The sequence below is a fragment of the Leopardus geoffroyi genome, chromosome E1 (genome assembly GCF_018350155.1).
Source record: "Leopardus geoffroyi isolate Oge1 chromosome E1, O.geoffroyi_Oge1_pat1.0, whole genome shotgun sequence".
Taxonomy (NCBI): domain Eukaryota; kingdom Metazoa; phylum Chordata; class Mammalia; order Carnivora; family Felidae; genus Leopardus; species Leopardus geoffroyi.
Window position 1 is genome coordinate 46,100,390 of NC_059330.1, and position 22,912 is coordinate 46,123,301.

General features: G+C 42.0%; 1 protein-coding gene and 1 long non-coding RNA gene across 3 annotated transcripts in view; one reads left to right on the forward strand and one right to left on the reverse strand.

The window, feature by feature from the left end:
* The first annotated feature begins 1,763 nt into the window (after positions 1-1,763).
* Positions 1,764-22,912, forward strand: part of DCAF7 (DDB1 and CUL4 associated factor 7) — a 31,161-nt gene continuing 10,012 nt past the window's right edge. The window contains exons 1-4 of one of the 2 annotated variants that reach the window (XM_045489410.1): positions 1,764-2,149; positions 20,062-20,220; positions 20,959-21,070; positions 21,436-21,554. In XM_045489410.1, coding sequence (XP_045345366.1) covers positions 2,012-2,149; positions 20,062-20,220; positions 20,959-21,070; positions 21,436-21,554 — 528 coding nt within the window. In that variant the 5' untranslated portion in view covers positions 1,764-2,011. The remainder of the gene's footprint in view (positions 2,150-20,061; positions 20,221-20,958; positions 21,071-21,435; positions 21,555-22,912) is intronic. The other variant, XR_006715106.1, reaches the window with a different exon arrangement.
* LOC123603914 lies at positions 2,963-5,421 on the reverse strand. The gene is made up of 2 exons (XR_006715107.1): positions 5,255-5,421; positions 2,963-3,650 (listed from the first exon to the last, which is right to left on the reverse strand). It is a non-coding gene; the product is annotated as an uncharacterized LOC123603914 (long non-coding RNA).

Sequence of the window (22,912 nt, forward strand, 5' to 3'; positions counted from 1 at the left end):
GAGTGTCTTTCAGTTCAGGTGGTGATCTCATGGTTTGTGAGTTCAAGCGCCACATGGGTCTCACAGTTAGAGTTGGAGCCCCACATTGGACTCGTGGTTGTCAGTACAGAGCCCCTTTTGGATCCTCTGTCCCCCCCTCTCTATGCCCCTCCCTCAGCCACACTCTCTCTCAAAAATAAACATTAAAAAAAAACACACAAGAATAAGCTCTTCTTTATTCTTTTTTCTCTTAATTCCATTCTATTCTCACAGTTTATGCTACATGTAATTTATTTCCAGATTTAAGACCTATTATTGATAACCTGATCACAACTGTTTGCAACAAATGCACACACACACACACACACACACACATCTCAAAATTTTAAAACTACATTTTTGTAAACTTATCAAGACTTTAAGGGTTACACTTAGTACAGAGTTATTCAAAAGAACATAATTATATTTCAAATTTTTATAGAAACTAAAATTTTATTGGGAATGCATCTGTATTTTCTTCTCATTAGCTCATGAGTGTGGATGAATATCACTTTTTATTAGAATAAGACAAAGTTTAGCAACACTTTTTTTTTAAATGTTTATTTATTTATCTTGTGAGGGGGAGGGGCAGAGAAAGAGAGAGAGAATGAGAATCCCAAGTAGTCTCCTCGCTGCCAGCCGGGAGCCTGTGGTAGGGCTGTATCCAACCAAAGGCGAGATCATAACCTGAGCCGAAATCGAGAGTCAGTTGCTTAACTGACTGAGCCACGCAGGTGCCCTGGGTCAGCAACACTTTTATACCTATTTTTCTTGACTTTTTCATAAACTTAAGCAGAGAAAACTTGTTCCAAGAAATAAGTAGATTGAACACTAAGGGGTTATACACAGCAGTCACTCAACTCTTTCGATTCTGAGTTGTCCAACAATCCACGATATTTAAAACGATATTTAATGATATCATCTAACAATTCCATACAATTTTCCTTTCATTGTGTTGAAAGCAAAGCAATGGAAACCATTTAAATTACAAAGAGAGGTTACCTAGATTCAGGCCCTTCTCCATTTCAAACTAAGGACACATAGGTCTAGGGCTTGATTAGCTTTTCCCTTAGGCCTTGCTGCAGAGAAAGGATGGAATGAATGGGAACCGACAAAAACTTAGGGCCAAGCAAGTAGGGTGGCTGATTACTGAAAATCAACCCGAAAATCCCGAGCATTTATAGAATGGCCAGGAAAGCGCGGGAAGGCCCTTGGGGGACAGGGAGAACAACCCTCCGGTGTTCAAGGCTATGGGCACCAGGAGGAAATTAAGGTGATTCCCATTTGGCACGGGCTGAGCTGCCAGGCCGCAGGCACTCAGGTAAAGCAGAATTTACATTTTCTACTGGACGTGAGGCCTCTGGGAATGGCAGCTACAGAGAAGAAGTCAGAGGAGGTCACACAAGAGGTTTCACTCTCAAAGATTTGGCCTAGAACTTGGAGGCCTGCTGCTAAGCTGCTAGCCTGTACGCCACCCACGCCCCCATTCACCCGCACTGCGCCGTTATCTCTCTGACTGACATTTTTGTCAACCAGTCACCCTTAGAGCTGAGAAAGCGCCTGCCCCCTCCCCCCGATATTGGGCGGGGCAAGTCATTGGAATGACAGACATTTGCGCCAATAGTGAAGAGTTTCAGAAGCTACTGGTGCACTAGCCAATGAAGAGTAGGAACCACTGGAAAGGACGTATCAGGCAGCCAACGGCCGGCGCCACTACGGGGGTCGCGTGGCTTCCGTTCCGAGAGGGCGGGGCGGGGCTTCAAACGGAAGGTGGCTGTGGTCCGAGCCGAAGCAGGTTTGAAACTGGGGGTCGGGCCCGGCAGTCGTTGTCCGTCGCCGCGGCCCCGTTTCCGGGCTAGGCCGTCTCTGCCCGCCCCCGCCCCGCCTCCTTTCGGACCCCTCAGTCTCCGGCCCGGCTCCCGGTCTGACTCGCGCCCGGCCCGCAGCAGCTCGCTGTCGTCCCGGCCCGCACTGCGGCCCGGCCGCCGCCACCATGTCCCTGCACGGCAAACGGAAGGAGATCTATAAGTATGAAGCGCCTTGGACCGTCTACGCCATGAACTGGAGCGTGCGGCCCGACAAGCGCTTTCGCCTGGCGCTGGGCAGCTTCGTGGAGGAGTACAACAACAAGGTGGGCCGGGCAGGGGCTCGGAACCCAGCTGGCGGGGAGCGGGCCCCTGGAGCACTCTTTCCGGGCCGGAGCCCCGACCTCAGGACCCTCCTGCGGACTTGCCTTAGCGCCCCGGAGCGGTTCCTCTGTGTCTGGCCCTGTGCAGAAGCTTTCACGCTCGTTGTCTCATTTAATCCTGGCAGCATTCCTGTGTAGTCAGGAGCGTAATTACCCCCATTTTACTCATGGGGAAACTGAGGCACCGTGTTGTGAGTTGCTCGAGTCAGAAGCTAGCTGATTCGTGGGGGAAACGGCACTCAAACTCGACTTTACACCCAAAAGCTACGCCATTTATCACTCCAGTCTTCCCCCTTCCCGCCGCATTGCTTCAGTTGGGGGCGGACGGGGGAAGAGAGAGAGATGGCTGTGAAGAAAACTACTGGCGCATCAGTTGGTGGTCTCACACTCTTGGCTACGCTAAGTTTCTGTTAGGGCTGTTTACTGTGCAGGCTTCCCCGCCTCCTACTCCCACCCCCAGGTACTATTCAGGGACCACCCCCACCACGCCACCCCGCCCGCCTCTTCTGCCAGGAGTGGGTCACTGCTATTGCTGCCTGATATCTGTCCTCTTCAAAATGATCTCTTTTTGGAAATTTTGGCCCCTGACTGTGATCCTGTCACTGTTTTCTGAAAGGAGAAGGGTGACCTTTTCCTTATCTTTTCTTGGCTTTCATGCCCATACAGAAGTGTAACCTTGAGTAGTAGTAAGTCTTCCGGGACATCAACAATTTGAAATTTGAGGCTCTTTCATAGAAGCACAGGCAGCAGGTGGAAGCTTTTTAAGCTGACATTGCAGCATAAATTTATTTTTGAAAGTTGTTGAATACATCGATGGGCAGAGTTTTCTTCCCTTTATCCCTTAATCTCTTCCTTATTGTATTAAACACTGTGATGGGGATCAGAGCAACAGAAAGCCTTGGCTAGTGGTGTTTAAAGTCTTATATTTATACTCTTGCTGGACACCATGAACACCATGACTTAAGAAGAATGAAACTGTGTGGACGGTGATAGGCATGGTTCAGGGAAAAGAGCCCAGTCGAGTTTGGTTCTGTCTGGTCCACTGACTAGCTGTGGGGTGTTGCACAGGTTAATCTTATTCTTTCTGACCCACAGTTTGTTGGAGGCAAAGAGTTCTTTTTTACACATAAACAAAAAGCATTTGTACATTGTAAGTTTGCTTACAGTTTCCCAGGAGCATTTCTCTAGAGTCCAGGGCTCAGCTTTCCTAGAATCCCCTTTGAGAAATGGATGAAAGCACTGGACTCTCATTGCTCAGACGTAACATGCACAGTTTACACACAAATCCCAGGGACTACACACTCATAGTGAAGTCTACCCATTGTCCACAGAAAGCAGAGAGTCCTGAGCAAAACGTAGTTTTATTTTCTGTAATGGCTGGCCCTTCCTTATGGCCCATAGCGGATAGCAGAATGGAACGGAATTCGAGATCCTGATGTGGAAACTGTGGTAGTAAAATTGAGACCCTTATTATTTAAGAATATATGTTTAAAAGAAAAAAAAGTAAAATCTGTCAAAAGGCTTGAGTTTTTTAATGCAAATCGATGTCCCCTTTTTTCTTGCAATATCTTCCAGAGTCAATTTGGGTAAACAGTAGTAGCCCCATTTCTGAGAGGAGGAGCTGAGCCACAGTTAGGCTGCTGGTAGAATCAGTGAAGTAAGGGGTCAAACGTTAGTTGCGGGAACTCTGCCCCAAAGTGTGTCCTTTCATTTAGCAACTTACTGGAACTCGTCTGTGCCAGGCAGACTGGCAGGCAGTGTGGGTCTTAGTAGTAAAATGCAAACTAATAATCCTAATAATCACAGGATAAGCAGTTACTTCTGTCTTAACTCCCTTGCATGTTACTGGCAACGCAGTATCTTAAAACTGTTGTTGTGCCACAGCCTATCTAGGTCCGGGTTCTTAACTTTGTGTGTGTGTGCGCCATGGACACCTATGACAATCTGAAGCTGATAGACCTCCTTTCATAATTATGTTTTCAAAGACACAAAATACATAGGATTAGGAAGGAAATCAATTATATCAAACTACAGTTATCAAAAACTTTTTTTTTTTTTTAGTGTTTATTTTTGGGAGAGAGAAAGCACCCATGTGTGGGGAGGGGCAAAGAGAGGGAGGAGAGAGAATAGAATCCCAAGCGATTTCATACTGCCAGTGCAGAGCCCCACACACAGCTTGAACTCATGACCCATGAGATCACGACCCGAGCTGAAACCAAGAGTCGGACACCTAACCGAGTAAGCCACCCAGGCGCCCCTCAAAAACATTTTTTAAAAAGTGGAGCTATAGTAATATGTAGTTGTAAATTAATTCGTTAAATTACACCATCCAGTGTAATTATTATAATTTTAAAGTAGTAATGAGGGTAAATAACATTTCAGAATGTTTAATTAAAGTGATGTGATATGATAAAAATCTGATTTCTGTCAGTAACAAAGTCAGATATTGATGTGGCTGTGCATAGCCACCTCCCTTCGTAATGGAAGGAAATGCTAAATTTCAGCCAGAGGTTAGTGAAAATATGAATGTGAGTGATTCAAGCTCATGGACTTCAAGTTAAGAAACCCTGCTGTAGAGGATCTGTGCCTAGGGGCTGATGAGCAGTAAATACCCCTTGAACACAGTGACTCTTAGGCTCAGTTTTAGAGAAAACTTTTATCACAGAGGTGCCACACTTGACAATTTAGAGGAATTTATAAGTTATTGGTTGGAATTTTCAGGTCTTTGTTTCCTGCTTGCTGTCAATACTGATTGCCAGCAGAGGGCAAAACAAATGGACACAGCAAATTAGCATTGGTGAAAAAAGCTCAGAAATGGCCCTCTTTTTTTTTACTGTGGAGACATTGACATAAGAATACACATTATTATAATTTCTAAAATTTTTGAATTAATGCAATCACGTTTTCCTATAGTAAAATTATTTGTATTTCAACAGAATTAAATTTATTAGCATTTCAAGAACAACTTGACTTTCAGGTGTTCTATCATCTGAATAAATTTGAGAATTGTTTTAGAGTAAACAATTGAGTTGATCCTATCAACTGTACCTGGAATAAGAAGTCCCATCATCAGTAGTTGTGTTTCATGTTCCCTCCTTGTGGTCTCTGCTGGAGGATACAGCAGCATTGGTGTTGGAGTGGTGGTTCTCTAAATTTTAGTGTGTGTGTGAGAATCCCCTGAGGGACTTGGCACATTCCAGGGTTCCATCCCTGAAGTTAACAGACACTTACGTGATTAAGAAACAGGTGGTCCAGATGGCTCTCTAAGAACATTACCCTGGGATTACCTAGGCATCTGCTGACCAGAAGTAGGAATCCTATCTTTTTGCATCTACATTCGCCTAAACATTGATTCTGCTCTTCCATCCCATGCAAAAAGCTCTGTTACTGAATAGCCCCTGGGACGCCTGGGTGGCTCAGTCTTTATGCACCAGATAGCCCCTTTGAGGTACTCTGTGGCTAGGTTATCAGTCCTGCCTCTTCCTAGTTTTGTGTGGTTTGAGCAAATTAACCTCTGTGCCTCAGTTTCCTCATCTAGAAAATAAAGGTAATAAAATTAAATGAGTTAATATATGTAATGGGTTTAGGAACTCTTGCCTGAGACAGACATAGTTAAGCAATGTAGAAATGTTTGCTGTTGGGGGTGGCTCAAGTGGTTGAACGTCTGACTCTTGATTTTGGCTCAGGTTATGATCTTCCAGTTCGTGGGTTTGAGCCCCAGGTCAGGCTCTACGCTGGCAGAGTAGAGCCTGCTTGGGATTCTCCCTCTCTCCCCATCTTTCTCTCCTTCTCTCTGCCCCTCCCCTGCTCATGCGCAGAAGCGTGCACGTGCTCTCTCTCAAAAAGTAAATAAACATTAAAAAAGAGAAATGTTTGCTATTGTTAGATATTACTGTATCTGTAATTGAAATATAATCAAGAAGGGGTGCCTGGGTGCTCAGTTGGTTAAGCATCTGACTTTTGTTCAGGTCATGATCTCATGGTTCGTGAGTTCAAGCCCCGCATTGAGCTCTGTGCTGACAACTCAGAGCCTGGAACCTGCTTCAGATTCTGTGTCTCCCTCTCTCTCTGCCCCTCTCCTGTGCTCGCTCTCTCTCTCTCTCTCTCTCTCTCAGAGAGAAATAACATTAAAACAAGTTTTTTTAATAAAAAAAAGAAGGAGAATCAAGGAGAATTATATGGGTGTTAGGTAAATGTGATGTATTTTCCAGAGGAAAGGTACCTCAAAATGTCATTATGTTCATTCCTCTGCCTTTTAAAGACCCAGAGGAAAAAAATTTCTTGATTCCTTTCAACTAAATCCATTTTTGTGGTCTAGAAGCTTCTTGTAGTCAGACTCCAAGTATTGTAATGGTCTAGTTTAAGCCCATTTTCTCTTGTTCTACCTGGATTAGACATGGTAGTTGATAAAAGAACTCGTGTATTTCTCCTGAGTTTTGAACATATCTGTGGTCTGTAGACAGGTGGTATTTCCCCTGTATTGTGGGGAAAGATGGGTAGCAGTTCCTGGGTTTCTGTTTCACTTAGTTACATGTTTCAGGGATGGTTTTGAATAGAGTTGGCAGAGTGATACGGATTTATTTTGCCCTAATATTTAATTAGCTGACCATCGTGCTTTAAGATTTAGCATCTAGAAAGCATTTTTGAGGTTCTGAGGAGAGAAACTGTAGGTATACATGATGCTTTTTGAAGAATACTGATGGTGAATCTGGGTAAGACTACCTTGTACTTGAAATACACATGGGATGAATGCTTGCCTTTTCATCCTGTGTTGATGCCTCTGAGACTTTAAGTAGTTGCTTTATCTGTTTGGCACATAATGATTTTAACTTTGGCATATAAATGTTCATTTCTTAGTATTCATTGCGGCCCTTCAGGAATATCTTCATTTAATTCAACAAATATGTGGGGCGCCTGGGTGGCTCAGTCGGTTGAGCGTCCGACTTCAGCTCAGGTCACGATCTCCCAGTTTGTGAGTTCGAGCCCCGCATCGGGCTCTGTGCTGACAGCTCGGAGCCTGGAGCCTGCTTCAGGTTCTGCGTCTCCTCCTGGCTCTGCCCCTCCCATGCTCATGCTCTGTCTCTCAATAATAAATAAACAATAAAAATTTAAAAAAATAATAATTCAACAAATATGTATTGAACACACAAGCAGTGTGTTTTGGGCACAATGATGATACTTAGTAACCTTCTGTAGACTTTGTTAGCAGATGTGAGATTGGCAACAAAAAAGAGAAAGTGTTTTAGTACACGGAAGTATTTTGGATAGATACTTAGAATTTTGCAGTGCTCCATCAGTCCCTGGCAAGACTGTCAACAGGGAAATTTACACTATAAAACTCTTCTGGTTTTAACTTCCTCCTTTCTTTTTTCTAGACAGTGAGAGGACTAATTCCTCCATGGGACGACGGGATAAAAGTGCTGCTGCTATATTGCTTTTTGCCCTAACCTGGTTCACACAGGCCTACTGGAGATGCTGTGATTTGAACAAGGAATGAATCTGTGTTCTATAGGTAGTATGGCTTGCCTGAGGCCAGGATGCCAGAGCTGACTGGTTAGCCTCTGAGACAGGAGCCAAAGGGGCACTATGCCAGAATTCATCTTAAAGTTTAACAAGGCAGGACTTCTCTGCAAACATTGATTAATAATAATCAGTCAGGAACAGGCTTGAAGGGAGGACAGATGGAAAAGAACAAGAAACACAGGCATATTCTCTCAGAATTTTGCTTAGCTGATTTTGGTTATATTAATCACAGAACATGTTCCATTCACTGGAGTGGTATATTGATTTGCATAACTTGGGGTCTTTAAAAAAATTACATACATACACACACCTTCACCCTCATGTTCTGGTACTAGCATTGTGTATAATAAAGTGGAATGCACAATTTCCTCCCTCAAGGAGCATATAATAACAAGACAAACATGACATCTTTTAAAAATTTTTTAAATGTAAGATATATGTAATGTGAATAGTAATTTATGTTGCTATTCATGAAAGCATTTGAAAGTGAAGACGTGGTCATGTCTTCAAGGGGTAAATATTTTATGTTGCATATATGCTTCTTAGGAGACATCTGACATAGTAATGTCCACAGTTTTAAAATAAGTAAAAATTATCTTTATAGCCCTTCCTTTTAAAGAGGCATTTTTTTTTTTTCATGCTTGGGGTAAAGTATTGTGAAGCAATAGTTGCAGAAGGACGGGGTGGGAGATAAAAGTTTAATAGGACAGGAAGGCTCTGGAGAAAAAGGCACAAGGGTAACCTAAATGTGAACAACAAGATGTTTATGTGTTTTTTTTATTAAAGTTTTTTATTTATTTAAGTAATCTCTACAACCTATGTGGGACCCGAGCTCACGATCCTGAGATCAAGAGTCTCATGGTCTTCCTACTGAGTCAGCCAGGTGCCCTGACAATAAGATGTTTAAAGTCAGATAATTTTTCCTTATGCCCCCAACAGTAAATGCAGAAGGACAGCAGTATAATGAAGATCCCATGGGTATAGGAAGATGCTGAGAAAGGATATCTTTGGTTGCCGATTTCAAACTCATACAGTTCTCCAGAATAGGATTTTGACAGGCAAGATCAACATTCCTTTATTTGGAACAGTGAGAAGAAGGTGCACAGGCTGGCAGCAGGCACTTCTCCAGACCCCATTTGACCCCTTGGTAAGAGGGGAGCTAAGCTACACAAGGAGACACATAGACATGCCGTCTTCTTTAGAAGCATTAGATAAGGCAGGTTGGAAGAGATACCGAATTGTGAGCAGCTGGACCGTTTCTCATCCCTGTTGGCTGGGGAGATGCTACAGTTTCACGTGTTTCCGCTAACTTGGAACATGGCCCTGGCTTCTCTCAGGTTCCCATAGGAACCTCCTTCAGATCTTATAGGAAGAACTTTTCTCAGTCAAAAGACATCAGCACAAGATCTAGAAAGATAGATACTATAAGACAAAAGGAAAATATGGGGAAACAAGTGGCAGGTAAAATAGCCTCACTACAAAGATGTTTTTTTACCTCAGATGAAAATTAATGGCCATTCCTGCCACCATGAATTCAGAGAACTTAGGAAAGGAAGGAACTCCAAGCAGAGATACAGGAGATCAGGTAAAATAAGGCATGGTGACAGGAGGAAATGGAACATCAGCAGGTAGAGCCCAGGAAAATAGTGAAGAGAAAATAAAAGTTATCACAGAATTAAAAGCCACATTGGAAAGAGAATAAAAATGAATATAAACTGCTGAAAAATTAGTGAAGGATAGGGAAGACAGATTACAAAAATGAAATGGAAATAAACAATTAGAAAGAATGTAGTAGATACAGAAAATAAAGAAGATCTGACTTAGGTATAATTGGTGTCCCCGAAGAAAAAGATCACAAAGAAATGAAACACAAAAACTCAGGGTTCCTGGGTGGCTCAGTCGGTTAAGTGTCCGACTTCGGCCCAGGTCATGATCTCATAGTTTGTGGGTTTGAGCGCCGTGTCGGTCTCTGTGCTGACAGTTCAGAGCCTAGAGCCTGCCTTGGATTCTGTGTCTCCCTCTCTCTGCTCCTCCCTCATTCATTCTCTGCCTCTCTCTATCTCTCAAAAATAAATAAAAGTTAAAAAAAAAAAAAAACCTCAAGTATGTAATTAAAGACTTTATGGAAAAAAATGTTTGAAGTAATGAGCTTAAACCTAATCTCAAGGGGCACCTGGGTGGCTTAGTTGGTTAAACGTCTGACTTGATTTTGGCTCAGGTCAGGATCTTGTGAGCCCCATGTCAGGCTCCAAACTGAGTGTGGAGCCTGTTTAAGATGCTTTCTGTTTCTCTGCCCGTCTCCCATATGCGCATGTGTGTGCATGCACACTCTCAAAATAAAAACCTTAAAAAAAAAAAAAATCAAGAAAAATGGACACAAAACAATTGGCACTGAAAACTTTCCTAGGAAAGTTTCTTAATTTTAAGGGTGAAGAAAGAATCTTTTGGGCATCCAGGCAAAACAGTTGAGTCCTCTTGAAGAAAAAGAGAAATTAAATAAGGCTTACCATATTTGAGAATAGAAGGTAATGGAGTAATATCTACAAATCTGCAATTATTATAGATTGTGCCACTATAAATAAATACCTGAGAATATGCTTAATAATATATAAGACTTATACTGTAAAAACAACGCACTTTTTAAAAAGATAACTCAAGGGGCGCCTGGGTGGCTCAGTCGGTTAAGCATCCGACTCCGGCTCAGGTCATGATCTCGCGGTCCATGAGTTTGAGCCCCGCGTTGGGCTCTGTGCTGACAGCTCAGAGCCTGTAGCCTGTTTCAGATTCTGTGTCTCCCTCTCTCTCTGACCCTCCCCCATTCATGCCCTGTCTCTCCCTGTCTCAAAAATAAATAAACGTTAAAAAAAAAAATTTAAAAATATAACTCAATTTACAAAACTTGACCACATATTAAAAAACTTTTTTTAAGTTAAGGGAAGTCAACTGATTAAAGATACTACATATAAGGGGCACCTGGGTGGCTCAGTCAGTCAGTTCAGCGACCAACATTGTTGGCTCAGGTCATGATCTTGCATTTTGTGAGTTCATGCCCCGCATCGGGCTCTGTGCTGACAGCTGAGAACCTGAAGCCTGCTTTGGATTTTGTGTCTCCTGCTCTCTCTGCCTCTCCCCTGCTTGCACTCTCTCTCAAAAATAAACATTAAAAAAAAAAAAAAAAATACTGCATCTCAAAACTTAAGGGAAGATGAAGAAACTTAAGCCCAGATATTATAAATGACTTGCCCAAAGTGACATAGATGGTAAAAACAAGGCCAGAATTGGAATACTGTTTGTCACCAGAGTCTTAAATATATACAAATGTCAAAAAAAAATTAAGAGGAAAAAGAATGTGTTGAAAAACGGAAACAGTTGCTCTGCCAGATTAGAATAAATATACTGGAATTGGTATAGTTATAGCCAGAGAGATTGGTGGAACCCCGTGTTCCAAAGCGGATCTAAGTATATATAGAAATGTAGTATGTGGTAAGATAGAACCTTAATTCACTAGGAAAAACATTAATAAGTTGTGTGGCATAATTGGCTGTTCATCTGGCAGAAATATTTAGAGCCCTCTAATTCACGTTGTATATGACAATCAATTCTAGATCAAATGCTTAAATGTTAGGAAAAGTCGCACAAGCAATAATAGAAGAAAACTGACTAGGAAAATATGTACTGAGGCAGTGGGGGTAAGCAGAGAAGAAGGCAGTCTTAAATCATTAAACTCAGAGTCAAGTAAGGAAAAGATTGACAGATTGTGGCACATACAAATAAAGCATTTCTATGTGAAAAGATATGTGGTGGACAAAGTCAGAAGATACATGATAGCCCAGGGGAAATATTTTCAGAACACGACAGGTTAATTTACTTGGTGTGATAGAAACACAGACAAAGTATAAATAGCCAGTTCATAGGGGAGGGAATGCAAGCGCTCAGTAAATAGGAAGAAATGCTCAACCTCACAGTTAAGGCAAATGAGAATTGACTTTGTAATTTTTTTCCTTTCAAATTTATAAAAATTAACTGCCTCTAGTGTTGATGGTATGAGGAAATGAACACTTTTACATATGAAGATGGAGTGTGAATTGCTACAGCCTATTTGCAAAGTAAATCAGCATCCTTTAAAATGAAAAATGTGCATACGTTGGGGCGCCCACCTGGTTTAGTTGGTAGAGCTAGAGCAGGCGACTCTTGATCTTAGGGTCACGAGTTCAGGCCCCACGTTGGGCATGGAGACTACTTAAAAATAAATAAATAAGTAAAATAAAGCAAGTATTGCTGCATTAAAAAAATAAAAAGTAATAAAATGTGCATACCCTCTAATATAGCAGTCTCATTCTTGGGATTCGCCTCCAGAAATAAAGATAGCAAGCAGTACATGAGCACGTATTACAAGTCATGTAAGAAGTAGTAGTGGCAAAAAAAGGGAGACTATGTACATCATTAGGGGAGTTGTTAACCCACATAGTATGGTACATTTATTCTGTGAAGTACTGTGTATTGATTAAAGAATGAGTTGAATCTACATATTGACCTGAGGGGTGTCCATTATTTTGTTAAATTAATGAAAAAATTTATAGCATTGGATATAGTATTTCATTTTTCTAAAAGTTGAAGGAAAACCCTGCACTTAGTGTGTATATATGTTTGAGCATAGAGAAGCAACATACACTAAATAATTGTGATATAATGGGGATGGGATAGGGGGAAGTTATTCACTTCTTTTGTATACCTATACTTTGGTTTTATGTAATGGTCATACATTTTGTAATTCTTACAATCTATAGAAGTTATTAAAGAGTGAAATAAACCCAATTGCAAGATCACTCAGTTAGAACTTGTAAGTCTGAGCAAGAAAATGGTAGAAGATATAATGGTAAGGGGTTTAGGGTAGAATGTTGGTGTCTAAATTCTATCAGTCACCCCCTTTCCCCTCGGGAGCTTCTTATCAAGGAAGTTATATACCAATAATAAGAGCCAAAGGAGAAATCTAGCCTCAACCTAGTAATGGCTGAACAAGCACCTCCAATGTGGTGCTAATTGCCTGGTAAACTAAGTTGGAGAGATGCAGATTGGCCTTAAAACCCAAGTGAGACTTTCTGCTTTTCCATGTCTAATTTATGGGCAGACCCAACCTGACCTCACCTACTCAGCTGAAGGTGGAGAGAAGCTGGAGAAAGGATGGCCAGACCCATAGTGGGTAGGCTTATTTGTTTCTCCATGTGGGAGCAGGAGGGGCAAGAGAGAGCTGTCGTGCCTGCCTTAACAGAGCAGTCAGGCCCCTGGTTCAGGCTCAGGCTTTGGCCAGCTTAGCAATTGGAACTAGTTAAGGGTGGGGATGGAGAAAAAGAACTCACCCTCAGTATTTCTTCCTGTGGGGGACAGGGACAGGAACTCCTTTTCCTATGGGCATAGGTGGACATATGGAGTAGGAGGAGGGGGGGTGTAAAGATGGAGAGTGCTATTAACAGTTTTTTAAGACTATGCCAAAAACCTAGATGAAGCACAGCGTTTTTTTCAAATGTTTTAATTTCTTTTTGAGAGAGAGAGCATGCACGCCAGGGAGGGGCAGAGAGAGAGGGAGACCAAGGACTCTGAGTGTGCTCTGCACTGACAGCAGCAAGCCCATGTGGGGCTTGAACTCACAGACCTGTGAGATCATGACCTGAGCCACCCAGGCGCCTCTGAAGCATAGTTTTAAGGGCAAACAAAGTGCAAAACTTCAGTGGAAAATCTGAATAATTCCTAAGGATTTTTTGAAGAATTGAAAATGTAGTCAAAGATCTATCCCCAAAAAGACACCACCCTCAGAGTTTTATGGGCAAATTTACCAAAGGAAATACATAACAAAGGCACAGTAACCCATCCATAAGAGTTCCTATAAATCAAAAAGAAAAAAGACACAGTTCCATAAAATATACTGGGCAGATGTTTTAAGTTGGTGTTTTTCTAGCATAATGGTAAAGAGCTTGGGTTGTAGGATAGTACTACCTATATTTACAAGGCAGCTTCATGATTGTGGACAGGATACTTACCATCTCTTTTACTCAAGCAACTAGGAAAGTGGGAAGAAGAATAGTACCTACCTCATGAAGATGTTGAAAGGATTAAATGAGGTAGTGCATGTAAAGCATTAAGCATGGTTCTTATACTTGATCCATTGTAAGCGCATAGATAATTAACAGTGGTTACTGTTAATCAGAAGTATAAATAGTAAACATGCTCAGCCTCAGGAGTAAAATGGCGAAATACCATTTTTATTCATCGGATTAGAAAAAATGTAAAAGATTATTTTCAGTGTTTTAAAAGTTGTGGAGAAATTGGCACTCTCATATACTGTTCATGAAAGCGTAAATGGAAGCAGACTTTTCGAAAGCTGTTGGATCAAATCTCTTAACTGTGTTTTTAAGCTTAACACCCATTATCTCATAGTTTCTGTGGTGTTAACATTTAAAATGTGATGCAACAATTACACTGCTAGCAATCTATCCAATAAAGCATTTGCACATGTGTACAAAGTACTGTTTATAATAGCCAAACAATGGGATATAACCACAATGACTGTGTATGGTTAATTATGGTGTGCCTAACACAGCCTGCTGTAGAAGAATGAGCTAGAGCTGTTATGCTGACATGAGAAGACCTTCCAAGATAAGTTAAGAGCAGGTTGCAGAATACATTTTCTGGTCCAAGCCTGTTTATGTTTCTTCAAACACCTCACAGATACTTATGAATACAAATGCACAGAGAACCATTTGGAAAGATACCTACCAAACTGGTTTGAGAATAAGTCAAATTGGGGATGGAGCTAACAGGGGACTTTACCACTTCCCTCTGTATTATGTGAATATTCACAGAGGACTTCCATTCTCTTTCATCACCACATTGTAAACATATGAGCATCTGAACAAAAATGACTCATGAGTAACAGTGAGAGCCAGGTGTTACTCCTGTCAATACTTGGTTGGGGACTCGGAGCAGAAGAGCTAAAGTCAGGTTAAGGATAAAACACAGGTCTGTGCAACACTTGAAGTCTTTGGGGAGATCAGGAAAGCTTAAATCCCAGCCATTACCTACTTCTTCCCTGGGTTAGGAGGTACTGTTGTGCAGAGGTTGTCAAAGCTTGCCGAATTAGTCCCCCCAGGGAGTTTGTTAAGAATATAGATTCCCAGGCCCTACTTGACACTTGTTGAATCAGAATCTTGGGCTAGAGTTGGGGGCTCCAGGGGTGTGTAAAGCACTCCAGGTAAATCTGGATTTGGCCAGATTTGGAGACCATTGCTGTCTGCAGTACAAGCAGAAGTAGGACAGGCCCTGTTTTTAAGGCCTTTACTAAGTGAAATAGCAGAAGACAGTAATGTAAGTGCTTTCGTGAGGCAGTATGGGGTAAGTCACCAAACGGATGGTCTAGATCAACACTGAAAGATCACCATACCAGGGAGACCCAGATGGCTTATGAAGGAGGTGGGACACAGTAGTATTATTAAAAGCTCACACACCAAGTATGGCACTAGCCTAAGTAATTTACTTACAAAGGTTGTTTATATACAGTGTTACAAAGAACTCTATGAGGTGGGTGCTGTGAATGTCTTCACTTTACAGATTGGAAAACCAGTTTAACAAAGTTAAGTAACATGTTACTTAACATGGTTAAGGAACATAGTTCCTACAGCTAGCAAGCGGTAGGTAAGGGGCCCTGGATGCCTGATGCCACTGTGCTATATTAAAATTGGGTGGGATTTGAGTTGATGGGAAGGAGGTAGGAGGGTTTTACAAGCATAGAGGACGGTGTAAGGAAAGGAAGCTGGAAAAGATGAGAAGCAGTAACTAGGTAAATAGGAGAGCAAGTGTGATAGGCTAGGGCCAGGTGGTAGAAAGCCTTAAATGTCTGGTTAAGAGGATCCTATGTGGCAAATGCTCACAGGATCTGATATTTCGAAGCTGGCGAGAAATCTCTGATGACTTGAAAGGTAGCTTCTAGAAGGGAGTGTAATGTTTTCTCCATTTTGCCGCACGGTAAATATCTGTATGGTTAGAGAAATTGTGTCTCTTGTGCTTGCTGCCATATCCCCAGCACTTAGATAGCTCCTGGCACCAAGTAGCCATTCTTTACAATTTGTTGAATAAATACATGAATGAAACATTTGGCTCAGAATCTGTATGAGAGACTTATTATTTATTCTGCCCAGTGAACCCCCAAATTTAACTTTTCATCTGTTTTCACCTCCCTCCCCCACCAAGGCTGATGCCAGTTTTCCCCATTCCATCTAGGATCTTCCTTCTTTATTATTCTCTGCAAAGGTCAGAATTTTAAATTCTCAAGGAACTGTTCATTTGGTCAAAATCCCTCTTGTGGCCATCTCTGGTTGCCCCTTGCCCTTCTCACTACCTGCCACCATAGGGCCCCTAACCTTTCTCAGTTTTCCTGTGGAACTCTGGGCTGAGCCCCCTGCCTGGCAGACAACCTTCCCGGCATAACCAGGCCTCATACTCTTACCTCCAAGGCCTTATAGTCTGCTGCCTTCTTAGACACCTTCACAGGGGAAAGCCCATCTAGGTCCTCAGTTTCCTTTCAGGGCTCTGCGGCCTGCCCCAGGCACACCTTCCCAGCCCCATCTGCACTGCTCTCTCAGATGGTTCCTCAGACAGGTTTCCTTGCTGCCACCAGCTAGATCGTTTAGTTTGCCACCTTAGTACGCTCATCTGCCTGGGTGCCTTTCCTTCTTGGCCTCCTCAGAACCCTCCCATGAAGACTGCTCAGATCCTATCTCTACTTTCCTCACTTGCCCCCTTTGAATTATTGCTCTTTCCTCTAAACTGTTAGCAATTAACTGTCACAAACAAGCAGCTTATCATGTATTACCTGTGACATCACTTTTATTGCTATCTTAAGGCAGTGTTACTGTGTTTTAGGGCACTGGGTGTTTTCTCCTTTTACATCTTCATACATCATCTATATATGTATGAGCATTATATGGTTTTTGAAAGCCTGTAGATGTTCCATAAAAATGAATAGGTTTACTCATCTAGGTTTTTAAAAGTCAGACATGGGTAGCAAGATCTATAAATAGATTCCTTAGGAATCTACAAAAAAAGCTACTAAAACTAATAACTAATTTAGCAAAGTTACAGAATTCAAAATTAATGTGCAAAAGTCAATTGTATTTCTGTACAGTAGCAAAAAAAAATGGAAATGGAATTAAAAAAAAATTTTTTTTTCAACGTTTATTTATTTTTGGGACAGAGAGACACAGAGCATGAACGGGGGAGGGGCAGAGAGAGAGGGAGACACAGAACCGGAAACAGGCTCCAGGCTCTGAGCCATCAGCCCAGAGCCTGATGCGGGGCTCGAACTCACGGACCGCGAGATCGTGACCTGGCTGAAGTCGGACGCTCAACCGACTGCGCCACCCAGGCACCCATGGAAATGGAATTTTTAAAACAATTTCATTTATAATAGGATAAAAACACTAAGGGATAAAGTTAATGAAAAAAAATGCAAGACCAGTACACCGAAAACTTCAAAACACTTCTGGGAGAAATGAAAGAAAGCCTGAATAAGTGGAGAAATATGCTGTTTCATGGGCCAGATAACTCACTATTGTTAAGAGAGCAGGTTTTCCAAATTGATTTATAGATACAGCATAATCCCCAGCTGAATCTCAGCAGGATTTTTGTAGAGTTTGACAAGCTGGTTCTAAAATTTACACAGAAGAGCAAATACATGAAATAGCAAAACGATTCTGAAAAGGAATAACAGAGTTGGAAAACTCATACCATCTAATTTCAAGACTTCACCGGAAAGCTACTACAGTCAAGACGATGTGGTACTGGTAAATGGATAGGCATATAGATCAATAGGACAGAATAGAGACTCCACAAATAGACGCGCAAGTACACAGTCAGTGGATTTTCAACAAAGAGACCAAAGTGACTCAAAAGGAGAAAAGGTAGTTTTCATCACATGATGTTGGGACAATCAGGCATTTATATGTAAAAGAAAGTGAACCTTGATTCATACTTGGCACCCTAAAAAGCAATTAACTTGAAATGGGTTACAGGCCTAAATGTAAAGCCCAAAACTATAAAACTGTTAGAAGAAAGCAGAAAAAACCTGTGAGCTGAGGTGGGGCAAGGATTTCCTAGCAAGGACACAAAACCATGAGTAAGAAAAGAAATGATAAACTGACATCATCAAAATTTAAAATTTCTGTTCTCTAAAGAACACTGAAAGAAAATGACAGGACAGCCACAGACTATGAGAAGATGCTTGTGGAAACATGAGCGAGGGCTTGCATCCAGAATATGCAAAGAACTCTCAAAACTCAGTACAGAAGAAAACAACCGGCGAATAATGAAGTGGACCTACTCTGTATGATCCAGTAATGGTGGACACATGTCATTATACCTTTGTCAAAATCTATGGATTGTACAACACAAAGGGTGAACTGTGGACTTCGGGTGGTGGTGATGTGTTGGTGTAAGTTTATCCATTGAAGAAATGGACCACTTTGGTGCAGGTACTTTGATAGTGGAGGTTGTGTACATGTGTGGGGGCAGGTGGTATATGGGAACGCTGTTCTTTCTGCCCAATTTTTCTGAGTCTAAAAAATCAAGTCTTTTTTATTTTATTTTATTTTATTTTAAGTCTTTTTTAAAAAAGAAAATATCTGAGCAGGCTTCAACAAAATAAACAGGGATAGCAAATAAGCAAATGAAAAGATACTGTCATTAGTTACTAGGGTTCAATGCAAATTGAAATACTGCTGCACACCTATCAATGATTTTTTTTTTAAAGCTGGTAATACCAAGTGCTGACAGGGATGTGGAGTGTTTAGAACTCTCCTATATTGCTAGTGGGAATGCAGAACGACACAGCCACTCTAGAAAACAGGTTAGTTTTGTTTTTAATAGCAATGATTGATTTTTTTAATGTTTTTATTTCTTTTTTGAGAGAGACCGTGCGAGCAAGTGGGGGAGGGGCAGAGAGAGATGGGGACAGAGGATCTGAAGCAGGCTCTGTTGACAGCAGAGAGCTGGATGCAGGGCTTGAACTCATGAGCTGTGAGATCATGACCTGAGCCGAAGTTGGATGCTTAACTGACTGAGCCACCCAGGCAGTTTGTTTTTTTAATAAAGTTAAAACTACCTTTACAACACAACCCAGCAAATCTACTCTTAGTTGTCTGCTCAGGAAAAATGAAAGCTTGTCTAAGAAAAACTTATACATAAATATTCACAGCAGTATTTATAATGGTCCCAAACTAGAAATAACCTGAAAGTTCATCATCTGGTAAATGGATAGAGTGCTTCCACATGATGCAATGTTTTCAGCAATAAAAGAGAAGACACTACTGATAACACACAGCAACATGGATGAATCTCAGGGGCATCATGCCAAAAGTAGCTAGTCACGAGACTCAGTACTGTATGATTCCATTTGTGCGGTATTACAGAAAGGGCAAAACTAGAGATTAGTGGTTGCCTGGGGCTTAAGAGTAAGGGATTAACTGCAGAGGAGCCCGAGAAAACTTTTTGGGGAGATAGAAATGTTCTAGATCTTAATTGCTGTGAGGGGTTATCCAGCTGTATACCTTTGCAAATGTATACATTCAAAATCATTGAACTGTACACTTAAAGTGAATTTTATTGTATGCAACTGAACCTAAATAAAATTCTTTTTTAAACAAGAAATGGGCAGAAAGACACTGGTATCTAAGACCGAAGTCAGGCAACATTAGAAGGAATTCTGTTTTTCTGCTGTGTGGTTGGTGTTTATCCACTTATTATGGATCTTTACCAAAAATTCCCCATTCCATCTTCCGGTTGGTGGGAGTTGATAAACAAATGTATAATGAGTGGCATTTCTCATGGAGCAAGATTGAGTTTGACAGCAAAGAATGGAGATTAATACTGGTCCATATCCACTCTAAGAAAAAGTAGCCCAGAAATCGGGAAACTTGACCATCAATGACAAGCTTTTTTTTTTTTTTTTTTTTTTAAGATTTATTTATTTTTGAGACAGAGCGACAGATTACCTAAGCATGCTCTGTGCTGACAGCAGCAAGCCCAATATGGGGCTCGAACTCACAAACTGTGAGATCATGACCTGAGCCAAAGTCAGATGTTCAACCATCTGAGCCACCCAGGTACCCCTGAAACCATTTTATGCCAGTTACAGCCGTTTGGGTTCTTGAATGCTTGTTTCACACATGTTTGTGCATAAGCACATGACTAGCCAGGGTGTTGGGAGATGGGGGGAAGGATTTGATGTATTTGATACTGCACCAGAAAAACAAATGTTTACGTGGCTCAATTTGGTTGTTTTACAGGTTCAGCTTGTTGGCTTAGATGAAGAGAGTTCAGAGTTTATTTGTCGAAACACTTTCGACCATCCTTACCCCACCACAAAGCTCATGTGGATCCCAGACACAAAAGGTGTCTATCCAGACCTACTGGCAACAAGTGGCGACTATCTCCGTGTGTGGAGGGTAAGCAGGTGCTCAGTTAGCAGCCCGACCAATGGGCTTTCTCCATGTCAGCTGTTACTAAGCCCCATGGAGTCACAGAGAACAGACTGGGGTTGGAGGCAGCGAGTGTCATTGTAGCCCGGCAGAAACCAAAGGTAGTGGATCTGGAATGACCTTGTTTGGCTCAGCAGATTTCTTAATAAATCTAGCCAAGATTCTTTGAAGTCCTGCTGCAGTCAGGCTCCAGTCAGCCCTGGAAACTTGAGGCTCAGTTAACCTGAGGAAATGAAGGTAAACTTCTGGGGGTGGGGTGGGATGGGCGGGGCTATCTGAGCCTTCTTATTCTGTCTATAGCCAAGATATTTTTGAGTTAATTAGAAACAAAGGTGGGCCATTGATGCTAGTAAAGTATATGGTTGGATTGTGGAGCCTCACCTCTCTCAGCCAAGCTGGTCATCAGCGGCATCTCTTCTAGCCTGGAGGTATAGTGCCAGCCAGGCAGGGTACAGAGATTCTGGGTTGGACAAGGTGAGAAGACCTGTCCTCTAGGAAAATCGGGGGGTGAAAATTTGGAGAACAAAGCTGGGCAGAGGAAAAAGCTTGGAAAGAATTAGTGTTCAGGGAGTTCCTCTGGAATTTATTACTCTGTATGTTCTTCCCCTGTGTCTTCTGTTTAGTAAGGTATTGTCTAAACAGAGCTTTTAAAGGTTTTCTGTGAAGATAAGACTAGCTGATTTTTAAAAATTATTGTTCCTTCAGGTTGGTGAAACAGAAACCCGGCTGGAATGTTTGCTAAACAATAACAAGAACTCCGATTTCTGTGCTCCTCTGACCTCCTTTGACTGGAATGAGGTGGATCCTTATCTGTTAGGTAAGGGAACAAGGGAGTGCATATTCCAGTTTGAAGAAGCAAAGATACATTTCCTCAGATATAACACTAAGCCTGAGGTACATGCATGTATCCTAGATGGGGCCAAGACAGAAAGAGGCAAAATATGGAACGGGTCATGAATTCTTCATGTGGAGCGAGCTTCCCATGTGTGTATATCTAGTCAGCAGAGTCTAAGGTCCTGGGATAAGGATTAAATACTTGATTCTTGTTGGCCCTGCTGGCACCCTTCTCATGCTAGCAAGTATCCATGGCATGTCCTCTCCTGGGCTAAACAGATGAGTAGGTGCAAGGAGGGAGGGAGGCCTCACTCTTGTCCGCCGTTGACTTGCACTGGCTGTTTCTAGGTACCTCCAGCATTGATACGACTTGTACCATCTGGGGGCTGGAGACAGGGCAGGTGTTGGGCCGAGTGAATCTTGTGTCTGGTCATGTGAAGACCCAGCTGATCGCGCATGACAAGGAGGTAATGATCCCATTCCTCTTCTGCTTTCCTCACCCGCTCTCTTGTGAGCTGCCTTCAGTTCAAGGTCAGACCGTTCTCTTACTATTCTGCATAGTATGTGGGAAATCATAATAGAATGCCAATGTCTTCCTGTTGAAATTAAAAACAATAATGTTTCAAAAATAGCAGTGAGCGACCCTTGTAAACTAATGTTTGTGTGGGGTTTTTTTGACTGATATAAACAACTTAATCTGCCATGTGTAGTTTTCTGTGCCAGAGATTGCTGTTCTGTAATGATGAACTCTCTTATAGACAAACTTGGACCTGATGTGATTCAGAAATAACACTTATTTTGAAATATATTAATTTTTGGAAGGAAGTGGGGGGAAACCAGGTAGAGGGAAAATTTCTTGGCAGACAAACCTAAATCATTTTTTCTCTCAACTTGGCTTATGAAATTCTAGTATGTTCCTTAATAATTTTAATACGGTTTGGAATGGAGTATGGCTTATTTTCATGGTGATGTTTCTCCTAATGTTTATTGGGAAAGCTGGGGGGAGCTTTTGTGATTGTGTTTGGATCAAAGCATTTTTCTGAGGAGTGCTTTTGGAAATGGGTCATAAATCTTTTCCTCCCAGAGCTGCTGCGTGCTCCTTGTACTCTGATTTTCTGTGGGTAGTGTTGCCTTTTCTTTTCTCCCTTACCCTGCGCAGCAAGGAGTATTAGTACAGATTTAAAAAAAAAAAAAAAAAGGGGGCGCCTGGGTGGCGCAGTCGGTTAAGCGTCCGACTTCAGCCAGATCACGATCTCGCGGTCCGTGAGTTCGAGCCCCGCGTCGGGCTCTGGGCTGATGGCTCGGAACCTGGAGCCTGTTTCCGATTCTGTGTCTCCCTCTCTCTCTGCCCCTCCCCCGTTCATGCTCTGTCTCTCTCTGTCCCCAAAATAAATGAACGTTGAAAAAAAAAAAAAAAAAAACAAAACCTTGACCTCAGGTCAGACACTTGAGGTTGTCCTCAGAATGGGAAGATGGTGACCAGGTTATCACTCTTAGCAAGGGGTTGGTCTTTGGCTTTCTGCACCCCTAAGGGTAAGATCTGTTACAAGACTGTCGGACTTGGTTGCTGCTAAGCCAAAGGGCAAAGGAACAATTTGTCCTACAGAGAGGACCAGTAAGGAACTTCTGGAAGCCCTCTTGGCATCAAGTGGAACAGTTTGCTGTATTTTAGTTATGTGACGACTTAGCCTGCTCTTCTCTGTCAGGATCCAACCCAGACAACTAGAACTACTCTACATATTTAAACTCGGGCTTTAACCTAGGGCATTGCCCGTAGAGACCCTGGTGAAGCTGGAAAGCCACACTGGCAGCAGTGAGGTAATGG